Below are 22762 nucleotides of genomic sequence, written 5' to 3'. Positions count from 1 at the left end.
ATGGAAGCCTAGGAAAATGGCATCCAGAACTGACAGGTAGAATGAACACTTCTGGTTGTGAGGCATGTTTGAACGGAGAGTAAAACCTGATTGGGCAGCTTAAAAATGTTGTGATTTAAACGAACCATCCTTGGATCGTTTTGTTAACTGAGAACTTAAGAGAGAACAAGGTTTGATGGTATGTTGTTTCCTGATTGGCAGAAATGGATTTTACCTCATTAATGTTTGCAGTTGGCTGTGTCTTGTTTACCTCTTTGTCAGAAGTCATTTCAAATTTGTTTGTTTTTTTATTTGAGGTCAGCAATTCCCTTTTCTATTCTGTGACTGTATTAATTATATTTTCTCTGTTGACTGGATATGATACTTATTAATAAAAACTAACTTCTCTTTTCCTCAAGTATAGCCATAGACATATCCTATTAGCGTCTATTGAGGCAACTTAGCCCAACTGAGAAATTAAGGACTGTTGGTTTGCAGCTCCATTAATGAGCAAATAGGAAAAAATCTAAAGCCTTGCACATCATATTTTCTGTACATGTCTGCAGATATTCATAGGAACCTTAGAAATGCATAGGTAGCCAATTGTTCAACATCAGGCTTTAAAAAGAAGTAGTACATCATATTTTGAAAATGGGTGAAAATATCATTTTTGCCAGAAGAAAATGACAAATATTCTTCAAAATTTTCCACCAAATAATTAACAGCTTTATTGGAGATATTCCTAGAGCAGGCATGTGCTTCCCAACATAGCTAAATCTATGAGGCAAAGAGAGAGGTGGGAGCAGAGGCACAATACCAAAGATGCATTTTGAATATAATGGAATACAAATCAGACGTCACTAAAATACTGAGCTTTAAGGTTCACCAGTGGCTAAGTTACAGTGGGTCAAAATTATCAAGGTTCTTCAGTGAAATTATGTGAAATGCTTCTCAAGAATCTACTCCATAACTTAGAGACATTCAGACGTTTCCTTCTACAGCTTGTGAAAATGGAAGTCTCTTGAATATGCATGCATACTACTTGCCATTGTATGCTTTGATTGATTTCATGATGTTCTAATTTCAGTACTTTAAGAAATACTGCATACTGTTTTCATTGTCTGGCAAATATACTTTCAAATGAAAACATTTTTAATTTAGAAAGGAAGGGGCTTGGAATTGATAATAAAATTACAGATACACTAAATGCTTCTTATTCAAAGTCACTTCTGTGTCCTTCACATCTTCAGATTTAATATATTAGAAGTTAAGAAGGTTTTCAGTTAGATTAAAAAAAGACATACTTTTAAAGTGTGTCATTTAAACGTTGAGTTTTAGGGACTTTATGACTATTTCAACTTGGCTTCTGAGAAGTTAATGTGACATATCTTTTCATAAATATAATTGTTACATTGAAAAAGGATCTCTTATTCCTGTCATATGCAGAGAGAGAAGAAATCGAGACTTCAGTAAGGTATGTCAGGACAGACGAGTTCAGTTACCAAATCCCAGGAAGTAGCATCACCACACCTATCAGAGTGAATGTCATAGATTCAGTCGCCGCTGCACATCCTGCTCCCGTTGTGTCTAAAGTACTGCCAGTGTCTGTTTGATGGATTTGCTTTACATCACTGAAGTTCATATCATCTGGCATCCCTGTAGAGGCAAATAAGAAAGCACAGGATGATGCATGACCACTTCACCATAATACGTCTAGAACAACTCTTAAACTCAAAGTGTGGACAGCTTGGTTTTTGGGTAGCATTCTCTGTGTTCGCCTAACTCTAAATGATTAATATCATACAGGTATTCCCGTCCTACTTAAATTGGAGAGTTCAAGCTCTTGGGTGAAAATTCTCAGAAATATTATAAGAGCAAAGTGAAAATATTTTTAGCTTTTTAAAATTTTTGGAACATTTCTGTGCCACTGGTAAGAAAGTAAAGACATTTAATTAATTAATATATCCTGAGGTATGGGATTGTTCTTGTTTCAGAGATGTATCGACTTCAGTAACTGAAAACTTTTCCTGTGAAAATAAAATCAGGTGAGGGAATATAATTGAATAAAATATTTTTTAAAAGTAGAATTTATACAGATCATATTTTACATTAGAATAAAGTAGGCCTAAGATCTCTTTAAAATTTATTTTTATTTTTACTTGACAAATTTTATCTATACTGCTGGGGTACAATGTGATATTTTGACATGTATACCAGGAGGAATGATAAAATCAAGCTGGCTAGCGTATCCATCACCTCACATCCTTAGCATTTTTCTTGTGGAGAGAACATTTGAAATGTACCTTCTTAGCAATTTGGAAATATACAATACATTATGAATGATAGTCACCATGCTGCGCAATGGTCTAAAACATTTCTTCCTCCTGTCTAACTAAACTTTGTACCCTCCACCCACCATCCCCCCTCCCTTCCCCACACCCATCCCCTGGCAGCCACCCTTCTACTTTCCCCTTTTATGACTTCAGCTATTTTAGATTCCACATGTAAGTGAGATCAGGGATAATACCTTTATGGAAATAGAAAATAGCAAAGAATAATAGCAACAAATGTTAAATTTTATCTTTCATACACACACACAACTGTGAGGATGGAGGTGTAGATATCTATCAAAAGATCAAAGAATTTGTTAATGGGTGGACTGGAGAATGAAGTTAGGGATAAAGTATTTCATTTAAAAAAAATGCAGGCAAAGTCATAGACCAAGATGCAATCGCATTCTGGTTATTACTTCTGTACGTTATGAAACCTGACAAGTTGAGAAAAAGACTAACCCCTAAATTAACTGGGTTGAAATAATTGCTTTTAAAAGATGTTTACCTTAGTATGATATACTTAGAGAATTACTGATTCATCACTTATTATCTAGTGCCATCAGCATTTTGAGACTGACTGAATTATCTCATGGCATGCCACTATTGGTCACAATTAACAGATTTAAATTCATTGTTACTACAGCCACAAATATTGACATGGTAATTACAGAGAGATTGAAAAAATAAACTTCATATAAGGAAAAGTCAATATTTATGTAATTAGGCCAATACATATATATAATTCAGAAGCTAAGCTCTGCTGCATTCAGAGATGAGAGCATTAAAACGAAGCAAAGCTCTGCTGATCTGACATATTGATTTTACAGTCTGAGCTCTTACATTATTATTCATTGTTTGGGTGCTTGTTTTGGCCTTCTGTATCATTAGGCAAGATGAATAAACTAGTGATTCCCTGTTTTTTTTTAAAATAGGGACTAGAGTGGAGTGCGAATATTTTAGTCATGGCTTTATACCTTTTGTTAAGCTTAACAAGAAGCTTTGAGGACTCCAGGCAATTAAAAATATATTTTATTCTAAGATAACTACATAAATTTGAGCTTTACAGGATTTACTTTTCATTTTTAAGCATTGTGAATTTGTGTTTGGATTGGATCCATGAAAAAGGTTTTCTTATGCCATTCTGAGCTTATATTTCATTCATTCATGAGCCAGACACTGATTCAGGTTTAGCGGATGCCATCATGGGTGAAAATATGTAAGTAGAAAGATGTTAAATCTTATGCCTGCAAGCCAGACAATGGCAGGAGAGCTTTTCTGCCTTCAATCAGATGCTATTTTACCATCTTACATTGAGGTGTTACTAATAAATGTAACAGTTCTAAGGAATATGGCCTTTGAGTAATAAGTATATGAAAAGAATTCAAGATCTTTTCAGGAGCCTGGCAGTCATAGCTGTAGTTATGGATCAAATCACAACCTTGTCATCTGTAAAAAGACATTAGCATGCCAAAAAGTCTAGCTCCATGATTATTTGATGCAATGATTATTTTCATAAAGAAATTTAATTAACCAAGCTTATAAATTATACCAAGTCTTATAAAGACCTATAAAAGAAAAAATTAGTTTTGAGATTTATTGTATTAATACTTTAAAGAAAAACAAAGTAATTTTTGAATACTCTTATATGCATAATAGCAACACAAAGGTGTCAATAAATTCATAGTTTTGCTCTTGGTGGTTTATAGTCTGATGGGGAAAGAAAATCGTGTTATTAAAAAATAAAGGTAATGTTAATACACAGGTACAGGCCTGGTGATTGGTGCTATGAAATATGGTAGGCTGGGAGCAGTGGCTCACACCTGTAATCTCAGCACTTTGGGAGGCTGAGGCGGGCGGATCACCTGAGGCTGGGAGTATAAGACCAGTCGGATCAACATGGAGAAACAGCGTCTCTACTAAAAATATAAAATTAGCCAGGCGTGGTGGCACATGCCTGCAATCCCAGCTACTTGGGAAGCTGAGGCAGTAGAATCACTTGAACCCAGGAGGCAGAGGTTGCAGTGAGCCGAGATTGTGCCATTGCACTCCAGCCTGGGGAACAAGAGTGAAACTCCATCTCAAAAAAAAAAAAAAAAAAAAAGAAGGAAAAGGGATGTAACTTGGTCAGGGAGTGCTCTGCTAAGGAAGTGGTAAAGTGGATTAATTTATAGATATTATCTACAGAGCACTTGCTGTGGTGTTAGGTACAGTTCCAAGTACTTCACAAATATTAAGTCATTTAATTTTCACAACAGTCGCATAAAATAGGCACTGATATTATTACCTGTGTTTATAGATGAGAAAACTGAGGCACTAGAAAGTTAAGTGACCACAAGCAGTGGAGCCAAGATCAAATCCAGAAGTCTAGACCCAGTCTATGCTCTGATCACCTGCCTCCCTGATTCCAAGCACATTACTTGGCACCAACAAGTCAATACTTAAATTGAGAACAAAAAAGATAAATTACGTTGCCTACAAAGTGCATTAGGAGTGTTTTCTCTCCTTGCTTGTCATCTAGATGTCAAAGTAGATGCCACTTTGGGGTATTAATCAAGTAACCGAACGTATTCAGAGGTAGAATCCATGTGGGCAAGTTAATGATGGCGAATCAGAATGGCCTGATGAATCTGAGAGGACAGCACCTTCTTTTTGTGATTTACACAGAGGTAGGAGAGTGTAGGTATTTTCCTCTATCTCTATTTCATCTGCCTACGTATTTTAAACATTCTCTTAGTTTCACTAAGGAGAGACGAGTATGTTTAGAAACAGTGTGTTCTATTTTTAATAAAATTGCATGGACAAGAATGTATACATTGTTAATTTGCTCATTCATTTATAAAATCTGTTCACTGCCAGCTCTGTGTCAGGTATTGTGCTGGAGAGTGAATATACAGTATGTACTCACAGCCTTTTCCTGCACACTTAGATGAGTCAAAAAAAAACCATACACACACACATACACACACACCCCTATCTCCACCAGGTGTCTTTTTCACCATTCCAAGGGTGAGAGTGCGGGACAGATGGAATGCTGGGAGCAGGACTCCAGATCCTATAGATCATTATTTGAATTCAACACTGTTTATCATGAAGTCAAAGTAATTTATTTCTAGAAAATATCCATTTTTAAGGTAGCTATAGTCATGACACCTCAAAAAATATCTATTACATAGAACACTTTTAATGAATATTGTTGAATGAATAAATTGAATAATGACTCATTTACACAAGAACAGGATAAGGTTGATATTATTTCCCCTTATTCTAAAGATTAGGAAGTTTGATAGAATTACTTCCCCTTGTTCTCAATATTAAGAACAGGGTGGAGGAAGTAATTTACTCAAGGTAACATAGCTGTGGCAGAATTCCAGTTGTGCCCCATTCAGATGTGGTCCTCATCAATTCCAGAGCCATACTGTTTGCCACTACACTTTCAAAGCGTTGAACTTGAGGTCAAATTCCGGCTTTGCCACAGTCTAGCTGGTTGACTTTAGCTATGACCCACGTTTCTTGGAACTTTCAAATGAGAGCATTTTCAGTAAGAGAGTAGAGTTAATCAAAGTATCTTGCTGGCTAAATTATTAAATCAGTATTTGAAAAAAATTAGCTGGAATTGTATCCCAAAGCATTGTCTAAAGTAAATGTCTGTGGGACCAAAACTTAAGTAAAAATAATGAATAAGTAAACAAAATATATAGCTCTATATTTTTATTTATATACAGGTGGGTAAAGCCTACATATTTTAAGTCAGAATCTATAAAGAGAAAATTAATAGTTTTGACATCACACACAAAAAAAGAACCTTCGGTACAACAAAAAAAACCACAACACAATTGAGGATCCACACAGAAAAATGGAGAAAATTTTGCATTATAGATTGCAGCAAAAAGATCATGTCTTGAACGTAAAAATAGTTCTTACAATCGATGTGAAAACTATAAATGTTCCTGTAGAGAAATAGTGAAAGACCGGAAATGGATATTTACAATTATAAGGAAAAGGTAAAGTCTTCTTCACTGGACAACAAATAAATACTATCATACACACAACGAAGTGTCAATTATCTGTTGTCCAGGTGTTAAAAGCAAGACAGAGAAGAGAGTGTAACCAGTTGGGCAAGGGTACAGCCCTTCGCTAGAGAAAGTGTTTAAAATGTTCATTTGCTTAGACCAAATAATTCCACTTTTATGAAGCAATTCTGTGGGAATAATGGACATGTGCACATATTTATTCACAAAATGTTAATCTGTGCATTGTTAATGAAAATCCTAAGCAAATTAAGTGCCAATTGGTAGGGAATTGGGTTAGGAAAATTAAGGTGCATTCATTTATTTAAAACTCTTTAGGGAGTAAATATTTATTAATACAGAAAAATGTATTTTGATAGCACTTAATGTATATAATTTTTAATAAAATACATGTATATATATACTCTCATGCTCTTTAATGTTCTTTTTACTCTAATAGTCTATTGCTGTGTTTCCTTGAGAGTAGAGACTCTCTCATTAATTTCTGTATTGACCTAGCAAGCATTTAGCAATAATTAGGCAAATGAATGTTGATGAATTTAATCCAGGGCATAAAATTACAAATATGTTACTCTAACTTAGTTCTTTTAATATAAAAACAAAAATTATATTGCAGCAATTCAGACTGTAAAATAAAGGATTAGAATTAGATGTGAATTAAAATTTTACATGTAATAAGACGAGTGGTAAATATAATGGAAAAGATTCCTTATGAGGAAACTGATGACAAACATTTTCTGAATAAAATTGCTATGAATCTTATTATGTTAAATATAAACTGTTAATTTTGGTTGCTAGTTACTAGACTAATTCTTGTCATTTATGCTAACATTAGCCACATGTATTTTGGCTGGACATTAATGATTCTAAAAAATCTGAGATGGCTAAGCATAACTATTTGCCATTTTTAAAAAAAAGTATGAGGAGCTAATTCAGTCAGATCATGTCTCCTAGTAAATATGATTGGCGGGTGCATCCAGTATGTTGGGTCACTTGAGCCAAGGATATACTTTTTAAAATGATGAGTTATTTTCCAAAACCTAGGGCTTCCGTATAACCTGAGAACCAAAGAAGATGACTGTATGGCTAAAGATACAAGGTTCCTGGTAGCCCTATAGCCTCATCAAAACTCGTAACTGAAGTGCAATGCAGCTGTCTTCATGAAAGCCTTTTCTATTCCTTATGAAACAGAGTTTTGAGATATAGTTCCTCTTTTTGGTCTTAATGTTTTATAGCAATAGTAGCCTTCCTTTTTTGACAAATTATGTAAAAATAATGGAGTTATCCAAATTGTTAATAAGGGAAACAATGAATGAAATAAAGTAATGAGGGATTCTGACTGCAAACCAAAAATTAAGGTAAAATAGTATAATTTATTGTGAAATTATAGCTCTGCGTAATAGCAAGGAAAATTATTTGTCAATCTATCAAATTATTAGCAGCTCTCTAATAATGAATAATAAATAGATTTTTTTTTCTGGATTGAAGTTTATACATGAAGGGAATATTGTTTAGATCTTTTGACAGTTCCTGATGCTATGTTTCATCTAATAATGATCATCCAGTTACTTTTCTTAAGTTTGCTTTATTGATTTTTGAAGGTTTTAGCAAAAGAACACACATCTTATTTTGAAAGAACATACAATTTTAAGCGATTTTGTAGCAATACTGATGTTGTGGTTTTTATCATACTTGTGAAATTTCTTCTAGAACGAATATGCAAATAGAAAATTTAAAAGGTCATTTTTGCATAATTGGTAATTAAAGCTAAGTATTAAAAGTATATCTATTAAATGTACCACAGTATTCAGTTATATACTGGTTCTTAGTCATAAGAATTTACAGGTAATCTGGAATAATTATTACTAATGATTCAGAAAATTATTTTTAAAAAGTATAAAGCTGAAAAACTACTATGAGTTAATGAAATTAGAAAATGTTACATCTTGTTTAGGTTAGTGATAATATGGACATAAAGTGCTATTAAACATTAAAATAATTTAAAAATCATATCTATGTCTCGACACATGGTAGTGATATTCTACAGTACCAAAGATAAATTTTTTTAAATGACCAGAAAAAAAAAAAAAAAAACAGGTGGCTGTTAACAGAACAAAACATTAGATTAATTTTAAAGAAACAATAACAGAGGCTAAAATAAGTAGAATAATTTGTTCTATTATTATTTTTCTTATTATTTTTAGAGATAGAGTCTTGTTCTGTTGCCCATGCTGGAGTGCAGCGATACCATCATAGCTCACTGCAGCCTAGAACTCCTAGGCTCAAGCAATCCTCTTGCCTCAGCCTCTCAAGAGGCTGGGGCTACAGGCACATGTCACCATGCCTAGATAATTTTTGTATTTTATTTTTGTAGAGATGGGGGTTTTGCTTTGCTGTCCAGGCTGGTCTTGAACTCCTGGACTCAAGTGATACCCCTGCCTTGGTTTCCCAAAGTGTTGGGATTATAGGTATGAGCCATATACCAGGTCAGAATAATTTATTTTAAATATGAAAGAAAGTAATTATCTATATGGAATTCTATACAGAGTTAAATGATGTAGAAGAAATGAGTACTTTCAAGAAAGAGTGAGTGTTTCTAACCATTCCCTGACCAATTTTTTTTGTTTTAATTTCCATTTTTTTAAATCTTAGTTTCATGGGGTACTTGTGCAGGTTCGTAACAAAGCTATATTATGTGATATTGAGGCTTGGACTTCTGTTGATCCCATCACCCAGACAGTGAACATTGTACCCAATAGGAATTTTTTCAGCCCTTGCCCTCCTCCTGCCCACCTTCTTCTTGGAGTCCCCATTGTCTGTTGTTCTTGTCTATATCTGTGTGTACGCAAGATTTAATTCTCACTGTTAAGTGAGAACATGTGATGTTTGGTTTTCTGTTTCTGCATTGATTCGCCAAGGATAATGGTCTCCAGCTGCATCCATGTTGCTGCAAAGGACACAATGTCATTTTTTTATAGCTACATGGTGTCTGTATTAGTCTGTTCTCATGCTACTAAGAAAGACATACCTGAGACTGGGTAATTTATGAAGGAAAGAGTTTTAATTGACTCACAGTTCCACATAGCTGGGGAGGCCTCACCATCATGGCAGAAGACGAAGGAAGAGCAAAGGGATGGCGGCAGGCAAGAAAGCGTGTGCAGGGGAATTGCCGTTTATAAAACCATCAGATCTCATGAGACTTATTCACTATCAGAACAGCACAGGAAAGACCTGTCCCCATGATTCAATTACCTGCAACCAGGTCCCTCCCATGACACATGGGAATTATGGGAACTACAATTCAAGGTGAGATTTGGGTAGGGACACGGCCAAATCATATCAGTGTCTATGTACCACATTTTATTTATCCAGTCCACCATTGATGGACATCTAGGTTGGTTCTAGGTCTTTGCTATTGTGAATAGTGCTGTGATGCACATATGAGTGCATGTGCCTTTTTGGTAGAACAATTTCTTTTCCTTTGAGTATATACCACTAATGGGATTGCTGGGTGGAATGGTAGTTCTGTTTTTACTTCTTTGAGAAATCTCCAAACTGCTTTCCACAGTGGGTGAACTAATTTACATTTCAGCCAGAAATGTGTAAGTGTTCCCTTTTCTTCCCAGGCTTGCCAGCATCTGTTTTATTTTATTTTTTAAATAATAGCCATTCTGACTGGTGTGAGATACTGTCTCATTGTGGTTTTGATTTGCATTTCTCTAATGATTAGTGATGTTAGGCATTTTTTTCATATGTTTATTGGTTGCTTCTGTGTTTTCTTTTGAGAAGTGTCTGTTCATGTACTTTGCCCACTTTTTGATGAGGTTATTTGAGTTTTGCTTGTTTTGTTTAACTTCCTTAGAGACTCTGGATAGTAGACCTTTGTCAGATGCATAGTTTGCAGATATTTTTACCCATTAGGTAAGGTGTCTGTTTACTTTGTTAATAGTTTCTTTTGCTGTATAGAAGCTCTTTGGTTTAATTAGGTCCAACTTGTCAACTTTTATTTCTGCTGCAGTTGCTTTTAAGGACTTGGTCATAAATTTTTTGCCAAGAATGAAGTCCAGAAGGGTATTTCCTATGTTTTCTTCTGGGATTTTTATAGTTTGAGGTCTTACATTTAGGTCTTCAATCCATTTTCAGTTAATTTTTGTATATGGGGACATGTAGGAGTTCAGTTTAATTCTTCTGTATATGGTTAGCCAGTTTTCCCAGTACCATTTATTGAATAGGGAGTCTGTTCCCCATTGCTTATTTTTGTCAACTTTGTCAAAGATCATTTCTTTCTATGTGTGCTGCTTTATTTCTGAATTATCTATTCTGTTCCATTCGTCTGTGTTTTGGTACCAGTACCATGCTGTTTTTGTTACTGTAGCCTTGTATACTTTGAAGTTGGATAATGTAATGCTTCCAGCTTTGTTCTTTTCACCTAGGATTGCTTTGGCTATTTAGGCTTTTTTTGTTGTTGTTCCATATAAATTTTGACTTTTTTTTTTTCCTAATTCTGTGAAAAATGACACTGGTCATTTGATAGGAGTAGCATTGAATCTATAGATTGCTTTGGGCAGTATGACCACTTAACAATATTGATTCTTCTAATCCATGAGTATGGAATGTTTTCCCCTTTGTGTCATCTGCAATTTCTTTCATAAGTGTTTTGTAGTTCTTCTTGTAGAGATCTTTCACCTTCTTGGTTAGATGTGTTCCTAGGTATTTTATTTTTTAAGGCTATTACAAATGGGATTATGCTATTGATTTGGCTCTCAGCTCGAACGTTATTGGTATATAGTAATAATACTGATTTTTTTCACATTGATTTTGTATCCTGAAACTTTACTGAAGTTGCTTATCAGGTTTAGGAGACTTTTGGCATTCTTTAGAATTTTTTAGGCGTAGAATTGTATTGTCAGCAAAGAGAGATAATTTGACTTCCTCTTTCCTATTTGGATATCTTTTATTTCTCTTTCCTCTCAGTAGGACTTTCAATATTATATTGAATAGGAGTGGAAAGGGTAGACGTTTTGTCTTGTTTCACTTCTTAAGGGAAATACTTCTAGCTTTTGCCCATTCAATGGGATGTTACTTGTGTATTTGTCGTAGATGGCTCTTCTTTTGAGGTATTTTCCTTCAATGCTTACTCTGTTTATATCATGAAAGATGTTGGATTTTATCAAAAGCTTTTTCTGTGCCTATTCAAATAACTATGTGTTTTTATTAGAAATCTGTTTACGTGGTGAATCACCTTTATTTATTTGCATATATTGACCCAACCTTCCATCCCGGGAGTAAAACCCATATGATTGTGATGAGTTAAATTTTTTTGTGCTGCTGAATCCAGTTTGCTGTTTTGCTGAGGATTTTTGCATCTGTGTTCATCAGGGATACTGGCCTGTTATTTTCTTATTTTGTTGTGTTTTTGCCAGGTTTTGGTATCACAATGATATTGGCTTCATAGAATGAGTTAGGAAGGAGTCCTTCTTCTTTATTTTTTTGGAATAGTTTCAGGGGAATTGGTACCAGCTTCTCTTTGTACATCTGGTAGAATTCAGCTGTGAATCCATCTGGTGCAGGGCTTTTTTTTAGGTTCATAGGTTTGTAAAAAATGTATTACGGATTTAATTTTGGAACTTGCTACTGGTCGGTTCAGGATTTCACTTTCTTCCTGATTCAATCTTGGGAGGTAGTGTGTTTCTAGGAACTTACCGTTTCCTCAAGATTTTCTAGTTTGTGGGACTGAAATGTTCATAGTAGTCTTTGAGAATCTTTTGTAGTCTGTGGGATCATTTATGTCACTTTTGTATTTCTGATTGTGTTTATTTGGGTCTTTACTTTTTTTTCCAATTCTAAAAATTATTTAAGACCACACTTAAAAATGCAAGAAACTCAACCTAGAATGAAAGAGGGGTATGAAAGTTGTAGTAGTGATCAGGGTAACTGGCAAGCATCTAAGTAACTGTCTATCAATGTTGCCTGAAAAAACAAAGCAATGGTTATATTAGGGAGTTCAAATCATAATGTGATTACAACATTTGGAAATAATTGTTTAAATATTCTAGCATGTTTGTATTAGGAAGAAGTGTGAAATCTTAACCTTATGTTTTATCCACACAAATATGTATTTTATCAAATATTAAAAATTCAAAGCTTGCCACTTAAATAATTAATATAGGATGTATACATTCCTAGTCCACTGAGGAAAAGAGTATTAATGAAATCTAATAGAAGTCAAGAAGAAACAAATGAACAAACAAAGAAGCCTGATGCTATATATACTAGTCATTTACTGTAGTGATGATATCTACAGTTTGATAAGGGCTGTGTTTGGAACCAGTAGAGTTAGGAATATTCTTTTTCTTCTGAAGTTAGAAACAATTAAAATAGAAGCAACATATGCCCATTAGTCATTTGCATTTATATGTTTTCTTTTAAAGATTTAAATATTAGACCTGTAACCACAAAAATACTAGAAGAAAATCTAAGGAAACTTATTTGGGCATTGGTCTCAGCGAAGAATTCATGATTAAGATCTCAAAAGCATAGGCAACAAAAATAAAAATAGACAAATGTAAAATTTTTAAACTAAAAAAGCTTCTCTACAGCAAAACAAATAATAAAGTGAATACAAAACCTGCAGAATAGAAAAAATTTTGCAAACTATTTATTTGGCAGTGTACTAATTTCGTGAATTTCCAAGGAACTCAACTCAAAAACCAAACAAACAAACAAAACAAAATGTGCTAAACTTTTAGATTTCTCATCCTCTCTTGGATTTGCCAGACTACAGTGAAGATACATTCTTCCCTGTGCTTTACCATGGAGTAAATGAGGTGGACTCTATTCCTTTTGAGAAAATCAGTGATATTTTTCAGCTGTGCTTGTGACTTGATAATAATTCTTAGATGAAACATTACATATCGTATGTAATCACATTTTCCATTCTGGGTTTTAACAGTAAAATGGCTGATATTTTTATCTGTCTGATACTTGTAATTGTATTTTAGTTGTTTGTAACTTCTTAAAAAAAGGATTGTTTCTTATTGCATTGGATTGAAATTAAAGCTTTATCTAACAAATGAATAAATACATATTTAATATATATTGACCTATATATATGTATATTCATAGATACCATCACTACAGTTGGGGTAATCTATATATATATTAAATGTATATTCTTTCTCTATATAGATATTGGATATCTGTATGTTCAATAAACTATTAAATATAATATACATTTATTGAATTATATATTTGTTGAATATTTATTGAATAACATATATATTATATATATATCTTCATAGATACCATCATTACAGGTGGGGTAATGACTAGTGGATATAGCACATAAATTGAAGCTCACATAAGATGTTTAGAAAAGAGACTATATATTAAGGCACAAAGTAAATATTAACTCTTAGCAAATGCTTTTAACACAGAGAACATGGAGCCCTTGACCACAACACAATAAAATTGAAAACCAAAACTAAAGGAGAACCATGATCCTTACAACTAATCTTATCTGTGGTCTTAAAAGAAGATTTAAATAAATGGAGAGATGTAGCAAGTTTATAGATGAGAAGACTTAAGTTTATGTAGTATCTCTTACGTTGTGTTCTGAAACTTTATCGTGATGTCCTTTGATGTGGCGCTATTGGATATTCTGTGCTGGTCATCTCACTGGGCCCTTTTCATCTAGAAATGCATATCTATTTTGGGAAATGTTCTTGAATTATTTCATTTTCTCTGTTGTGTCTGAAAGTCTCATTATTTGAACAATGGAAACCCTGAACGTGTTCTCTAATTTCTTTTCCTAGTATTCATCATTTTACTGTACTTTCTAGGAGATTTCTTGAACTTTATTATTCAGTCACTTTGTTGATCTTTTCATAGATTTAAAGCTTACTAGCCTTTGTTTCTCCAAGTGGAACTTGTGTAGTTTTTGTTTGTTTAAATATTCTTAGGCCTTATTAGGATGGTAATGACAACACAGTATTCTCCCCTTATCAAGTGTGGATATATTCCAAGACCCCTAGTAGATGCCCAAACCTCAGATAGTGACAAACCCTATATATCCAATATATTTTCTTAGATATAAATACCTATGTGATGGTTTAATTTATAAATTAGGCACAGTAAGAGATTAACCACAATAAATCATCATAAACTACAGCAGTTATCACCATCTACTGTGTCATGTGAATGTAGACTATCTCTCTCTCTCAAAATACCTCATTGTAATGTACTTATCTATCTTCAGACCGGGATTGATCACAGGTAAATGAAACCACAGAAACTAAAATCTCAGAAAAGGTGGACTGTATAAACGTTTTCTTCTCTCAGTAGAGTCTCTGTTTAAAGTTGGAATTTTTTTCTGCTTGTAGATGTAACCCTTTTTCATGTAATACACTTAACATAAGTGGGGACCCTTGATTATGGCCATATGCTAATATTTAAGAATGGGGACTGAAAAGCTGGCTGAAACTCTGATGTGCAAATGGAGCTCAGCAATTGTTAGACCAGTGTGATCTGACTTAGGTGCTTGTTAGGGAACCTATGTTTGTCAGCCAGGATAAGGGAGGTCAGGCTGGAAAAACAAATGCCCCCAAAATATTGGCAGCAGTGGCCCCTTTTAGTCCAGGTGACTGTATATTACCACTTGGTATCTCACTTTCACATCAATACATGCTTCAAAGGTCACCAGAGCAGTGGGAGACAGGTGTGGAGAGAGAAACTGCCAAGTAGGAGCTTCCATCTGGGGACCAGGCACAGTGGCTCTCTTTACTTATGGCCATTCCTGAGCGAAAGAGAGACTTTAAGACCAAATTCGAGAGAAAACAATACAAATTACAACAAACGTGTAGTTCTACCATGTACACAAAGGGAGAAGATCCAGAAATACTATAGATCAGAAGCCATGTCTCATGCCTTTTTTGTCTTTGTTTCCTGTTAAACTAGGCAGATACTGAGAGAAGACTCTTCCAACGTCCTGCCTGAGAGTAACTCCCTGGTTGCAATAATTCTGGGAGCCAAATGGGAGAAGTAGGCTGGGACCAGAGTGTAGATGTCAATATTTATTATAGGTAGGTAGACAGTATGGTTTGGATCTGTATCCCCGTCCAAATCTCCTGTCAAATTGTAATCCCCAGTGTTGGAGGTGGGGCCTGGTGGGAGGTGATTGGATCACGGGTGCAGATTTCCCCCTTGGTACTGTGTCGTGATAGGGAGTGAGTTCTCTTGCTATCTGGTTATTTAAAAGTATGTAGTACCTCCCCCTTCTCTTTCTCTTGCTGCTCTGGAACACATCCTGCTTCCCTTTTGCCTTCTGCTATGATTGTAAGTTTCCTGAGGCTTCCCCAGGGCTAGATGCCTCCATGCTTCCTGTACAGCCTACAAAACCATGAGCCAATTTAAACTCTTTTATTTATAAGTTATACGGTCTTACATATTTCTTTATAGCAGAGTGAGAATGGACTAATACAGTAGGTAAGTAGGTAGATAGTTTTAATACTTTTTCTTTCACAATAATACTTTTACCCTCAACCATACTGAGGATTCTCAAGTCCTACCAAAATTATACCTCCCACATAGTATTGACATATGGGAGAGACAGACACCTGTTAGTTGGGAGTGGAGGAAGGGATAACTGCTCGTTACAGCTTTTGACTAATCCTTACTTTATAGACCTTTCTTCTTTAACCTCTCTACCAAGGATAACTGATGATATCTCTCCCTGTATCTTTTTAGTTTTTTTCCTTTCTTGAGATGGAGTCTCGCCCTGTTGCCTAGGCTGGAGTGCAGTGGCGCAACCTCGGCTTACTACAGCCTCCACCTCCTGGGTTCCAGCAATTCTCCTGCCTCAGCTTCTCAAGTAGCTGTACTACAGGTGCCCACCACCACACTTGGCTAATTTTTGTATTTTTAGTAGGGATGAGGTTTCACCCTGTTGGCCAGGCTGGTCTCAAGCTCCCGACCTCAAGTAATTCAGCTGTCTCGGTCTCCCAAAGTGCTGGGATTACAGGTGTGAGCCACTGCGCCGAGCCTATCCCTGTATCTTTAGGGGATTCCATAGAGCAAATTGAGTTGGTTCTCTGCTTTCCTCAATGCTGTGAGGGTGTTGGCTTTCTTGGGCATCCTATTTAGGTACCACATATCATCTGCTTTCCAGCTTCTAAATGTTGTTATTGCTATCTCTTCTTCTGATTCCTCTGCTCTCAGTAAATTTAAGTTTTTGTTTTAAAAAAATGTCATATATGTATTTTAGTGGGATTGTAGGAGGGAATACAATTAGATGCGTCTGCTGAATCTGTCATTTTGATGGCAACTTACTGACCGTTTCCAGGATCTGGCCACTGAAGCTTCATCATGACTCTCTGGCTATGTCTATGGCAGGGTTGGCAATCAGTTTGCACTGGTGTAGTTCATGTCAGTGTCTGCTCTAATTGGTCAGCGCCCCTGCTGTAGATACTAATTATTCTTGATGGTCATCCTTGATATAAAGACTATTGTGATTAAAAATACTGAGCAGTGTTTCATTTTGCTAAGAAACTTACTAGAGCTATGGGGATGGTTGGAATATTAGGAATTGCTGTAATTTTGGCCCTTTAAATATTTTTGGCCCTTTAAATATTTTCTTTCATTTAGACTTTTCTATTGAACTTGTAATGCATATCATTCAGCACTGGATTGGGCATTGATTGAATAGATGCCATTTTTACTTACTAGTCTTGAATTAGCTGCAGCAAGTATAATGTGAACACTCATATGAAAGGCATCTTTTCTCCCAATGAAAGGTACAAATTAACTTCAGGAAAAATTTGCCTCTGTTTTACTTCAGTAAGTGAAGAATATTAAACAGCTAATCCTTAGAGCCTAAAAATTGTCAAGATGTCTGAGAATATTGTGCAGGAGAGATTGTGATGCTTATTACATTTACTAAATGGAAATAAATTATCTTGGCTTGCATATCCTATCCATCATGTTTATTATAAATTTGTATATTTAACTTAATACTACAACTTCTAAATATTCTGTGTCCATTATTCTTAAAGAAGCAATTCCATTGACCCAGGGGATAGCTAAACAAAATAGAGACAGTCATTACTATCATTTCTGAGAAGAATAGCAATGTTATCCATGAAGATATTCATAGAACACCACACGCATTAGAAGACGTTAGGCTGTGATGATGGTTCTCTGTTTGCCCCTGTGGTGTTCTCAACTGGAGGTGTGTATTTAGATTGGCCTATGTAACATAATTAAGGACATTATTTGCTGTACTTGAGTCAACAAGATCTTATGAAAATAACAGATGCATGTGTGAGGAGAGAACACTCACGTTGAAAGCAGGGGAATTTTATGGATATTGAATATTACAGGATCAACTTACTTGACCCAGTATGGAAATTTCTCTATGCTTGCACTCCATCTCCTGGAATAAAAATCATCCATACTCATTCTCTCAAACCCATATTTCATTGTTTCCTCAGAATCTAATCCCACGTGACATATGGTAATGCAGTGCATAGTTTTCCACCTAATATTGTTTCTGGTGTAGATCCGTCTAACAACAGTCATGTCAGTTCCTTCTGTCCTTGCCCTTATACACTTTCTGATTATAAATGCTGTGGTGTTTTAGCCAAGTGTGTGTTTCCTTCTTATTTTCATCACCCAGCTTAAGATTTATGTGTGTGTGTGTATATATACATATACATATACACACACATACACACATATCTACATATATACACACAAACACAAAGTCATATATGTCCATATGTCTATATATTTTTGTCACTATATTTGAGTTCATGTATTGATCTCATCTACTTGATTTTAAGTCCCTCAAAGTTGCAATTATATTTATTTTTGTTTTCTATTCCTAGGGTTTATAAGTAGCTCTTCATAGCACCTACATTTAGTAAGTGGTTTTTAAAATATATAACTTAGTAAAAATAAGTTTGGCATATAAATAAACACTTAACTCTTTTTAATTTATTTAAATTAGACCTACATAAACTCATAGAATTCATGCTAGGAGACAGTGAAGTGTAGTAGAAAGAACCTGGGGTCAAGCCCTAGAAACCTTAGATAATTCTTATTGAGATTCATTTCTTCATCTGTAAAATTTGCATCATAATAAGACCTTTTGTCAGGATATATATGAAAATTCAATGAAATCATAAATATGAAAAATACTTTTTAATATTTTTACACAGGACAGAAATATTTTTATTTGCATATTAGAGGCCAATGCAGGCAAAGTGAGTTGACAAGCAAAGTTCATTTGGAGGGTAGGTGACAGAGCCAGAAATAACATGCCAGCCTCCTAACTCTCAATTCCACAGCAGTGAGTCCTCAGGAGTCCCCTTCGGGACTCACTGCCCTAGAGCAAACTACCTTCACCACTACAAAAACTAGTCAGACATTGTGTAAAGTAAATAGGAACTCAGTAAGTTAGAAATAATCATCTCTATTATCAAATAATTATTACTACAAAGTTAATCACCTGCTTATAAGTGCTTACATTTCAAAGTCTGGCAAAGATGATTATTTAATCTGTGTGTAGGGTGAGGCCCTATATAGTTAGCACTTGATACACATTGAATTAAAAAAATCCTACAGGACACAGGCTCAACAAACATTAGCTATATACAAAAAAAAAAAACCAACAAATCTTCATACAACACACTTGACTAAAGACAGAGTGTGTCAGTCTGTTCTCACATTGCTATAAAGAACTACCAGAGACTGGGTAATTTATTAAAAAAAAAAAAAAGTTTAATTGGCTCATGGTTCCCCAGGCTGTAGAGGAAGCATTGCTGGAGATGCCTCAGGAACTAGAAATTGTGGTGGAAGGTGAAAGGGAAGCAAGTATGTCTTACATGGCTGGAGAAGGAAGAAGAGAGTGAAGGGGGACTTTTAAACAACCATATCTCATGAGAACTCACTATCATGAGAAGAGCAAGGGAGAAATCCACCCCCATGATGTATTCACTTCTCAGCAGGCCCCTCCTCCAATACTGAGGATTACAATTTCACATGAGATTTGGGCGAGGACACAAATCCAAACCATATTGCAGTGGCTCACCTATTCCCAGGGAACTTGAGGTAAACTAAGTTTTCCTGAAGGTTTCCCACAGAACTCTGCACTCTTAACTTTTAAAAGAGTGAGGTATACCTAGTGTAAATGATTTGTTAATGGATGCAGCACACCAACATGGCACATGTATACATATGCAACAAACCTGCACGTTGTGCACATGTACCCTAGAACATAAAGTATAATGAAAAAAGAACCTCTTTGCAAAGCAGAAGTTTATTGTTTTAAGAGTATTATGATGTAAAAAGGGATATTGATTCTCTAAGGGATAAACATTGTTCTGTGGAAGGGCCAGTTTTAGCACAGACTTAGGTGGGGAAAAATAATTTCTAAGTATAAAATCCAGAGAGAATGTGGCTATGTAGGTAGGGATTGGAGGATACTACACAATGGAATAAGAGTAAATGGGGACCAGAGAGAAATGATTCTCCATGAGCATCTCCATTTAGTCTCAGAATATCTCACTGTCTCTGCAAAGAGGGCAAACTTTGAGGTGTATAGTTCTAACACCAGCAATGGCGAAAATGCATTATAAAAGAAAGACTTTGAGATGGGCATACTTTTTATTTCTAAATAATAATCTACAGCATATGTTCCTTTTCAAAATATCCGCATAGTTCTGTTTTTTAAAAATCTCCTTGGATGCATGAAGCAAAATTCAAGCAGTTTGTGCAGATAAAGCTGTTAGAAGTTATCTAAATATTGGTCAAAACAAATTTATTGTCTGAAGACTGTCACTTTCCACCAGATGGAACACATTATGCACATGATAAACGTCTCTCATTTCACTCTCACTAATATTAGCGAATACTAGCTTGTTTATGGAATACTAAAGCTGCGACAATCTGGCAAGATCTGGGATGTTGCTATTCTATTCCCAACTCATTCTGTAGTGCATAAATACAGCAGTGATTGTGGATGCCAGGTAGGATTGCAAAAATCACTACAGCAATCAGATTCAATTAAATTAAGAACAACATGAATCCACAATACCAAATTTAGCACCTGAACAAAATACATACTTTATTAAAGTGTTACCTTGGGCAGTGTCTTTCTATGTAATATGATGATATGGTTTGGCTCTGTGTCCCCACCAAAATCTCATCTTGGATTATAATCCAAATTGTGATTCCCATGTGTTGGGGGAGGGACCTCATGGGAGGTAATTAGATCATGGGGGCATTTCCCTCAGGCTGTTATGATAGTGAGTGAGTTCTCCCTAGAGCTGATGGTTTTATAAGGGGCTTTTCACTCCTTCGTTCAACACTTCTCTATCCTGTTGCCATGTGAAGAAAGAGTTTTTGCTTCCCCTTCTCCTATGATTGTAAGTTTCCTGAGGCCTCACCAGCCCTGCAGAACTGTGAGTCAGTTAAAACTCTTTCCTTTGTAAATTATCCAGTCTTGGGCAGTTCATTATAGCAGTGTGAGAACGGACTAATACATGTGGTTTCTCAACATTGTTTGTGAAACTTAGAGCCATTTTAAATGGAAAAACTTTTAAATATATATATCCCCAGTTTAGAAAACTGATTTTGATTACAGTGTTATTAAATATGTACAAATGTACAACTAGACACAAACCTTTATGATGTAGGCTACACTGAACTTACAAATTAAAATCAAACAATGATAAAATAATTAATATTAAAATTACCAATTAATGTGATGGATGATTTTGTCATCCTGGCTCTAAATCCTCCTCTACTGTGAATCAGTATAGATAGCGTGATGATTGATTTCATGTGTCAACTTTACTGGGTCATGGGATACCCAGATATTTATTTGGTCAACAATTATCCTGAGTGTTTTTGAGTGGGTATTTTTGAAGAAGATTAACGTGTTAATAGGTAGACTGAGTAAAGCAGATTGCACTCACTAATGTAGGTGGGCCCCCATATAATCAGTTAGTGTCCTAAATAGAACAAAAAGGCTGACTCTTGAGCAAGAGAGATACCTCTGTGTGTCTTCAAACTGAGACATCACTTTTTTTCTGGGTTTCAAGCCTGCCAGCCTTTGAATTGGAACTGTATTGTGGATTCTTCTAGTTCTCAGGCCTCCCGGTTCAGGATAGAAATACACCATGGGCCTTCCTGGGTCTGCAGCTTGTGGACTCACCCTGAAGATCTTGGGATTTGCTAGTCTCCATAATTCTATGAGCCAATTTCTTATAATAAATAATAAATATATCTGATCTATCCTTCAACCATGCTACATATATTATATATAATATAAAACATGCATATGCATATAATGTGTACATGTTACAGGGATATAATATGCATATGCACATGATATTTACATGCTATATGGATATAATTATATGCATATATGATTTGCATATTATGTGGCATAATTATATGGATATGCATATAATATTTGCATGCAGTATTTGATATATATGGCTGTTACTAGCAATTGATTTAATAATGCTTTATCTCACATTTATTTCTTAGAAAACCAAGAAATGCTTGGAATAATATTTTGGTAGTATTTAAATGTGATGCCTAAAAATTAAAATGTCAGATTTAGGTCTTATAGGTGAGCTACTATGTCAAGTTATAATATGCAGAATATTTTATATCAAGGTTTTATAAGCATAAATACTAAGATAATGCTTACATAGAAACCACTGCTTTTGGGATTTGAAAGCAATAGGAAATCTCACGAAAATCACCATTTGTATCATACATCTTTATATAACTCTAAATGCTTAAATTCACTGGAAGAGAATTTAATGAGAATAGAGTTCAGGTGAATTTGACATAAACTTTTCTATTTGCAGCATGTAATATCTGATCATTCTTTTTCTTACAGAAAGCAATACCTTTTGAATAGATTCTATGCACAGATTTGGGATGGGAGGCTGCACACTGGGCATGTTGTTTACAAAATTTGGATTGCTATCTACTGAAGAATTCATTATTCTAATGTGAACACACTGACATTGAGATTATTGAAGAGAATGAAATAAATTAGAACTGTGAAAAACATGTCTTCTAAGAATAAATAGATTTACCTATCGTAGTCTAATTTGAATCAAATTGAGTATTTTATTTTTTAATTTTCTTCCCAAGGAATGCATGTTGTCTAAAGTTATACACCCTAGCTTGTCCCCTTAACAGAGCTAGGTACTTTCTGCTTGACTTTTATAAGATTAAATAATAAATAAAACACAATTCCACTCTTTCAGGCACTGCATATCATGCCAGTATAGCTGACCGTGAGTGAGGCTGAGAACATGGAAGTTAGGGTCCAGTCAAAGGCATGTCAAGTCAGCATTTCTCTGGAGGTTATTTTCTTATCTTTTAAATATATGAAATATC

At 35.0% G+C, this 22762-nt stretch overlaps 1 protein-coding gene across 1 annotated transcript in view; it reads right to left on the bottom strand.

The window, feature by feature from the left end:
• Nucleotides 1–682: 682 nt before the first annotated feature.
• GPC5 (glypican 5) overlaps nucleotides 683–22762 on the bottom strand; it is a 1483371-nt gene continuing 1461291 nt past the window's right edge. The window contains exon 8 of the mRNA XM_025364794.1: nucleotides 683–1635. Within this exon, the coding sequence (XP_025220579.1) occupies nucleotides 1478–1635 (158 nt within the window). The 3' untranslated portion in view covers nucleotides 683–1477. The remainder of the gene's footprint in view (nucleotides 1636–22762) is intronic.

This window comes from Theropithecus gelada, chromosome 17 (genome assembly GCF_003255815.1).
Source record: "Theropithecus gelada isolate Dixy chromosome 17, Tgel_1.0, whole genome shotgun sequence".
In the NCBI taxonomy this organism is placed as follows: Eukaryota; Metazoa; Chordata; class Mammalia; order Primates; family Cercopithecidae; genus Theropithecus; species Theropithecus gelada.
This window is presented reverse-complemented; position numbering and strand designations above follow the sequence as displayed.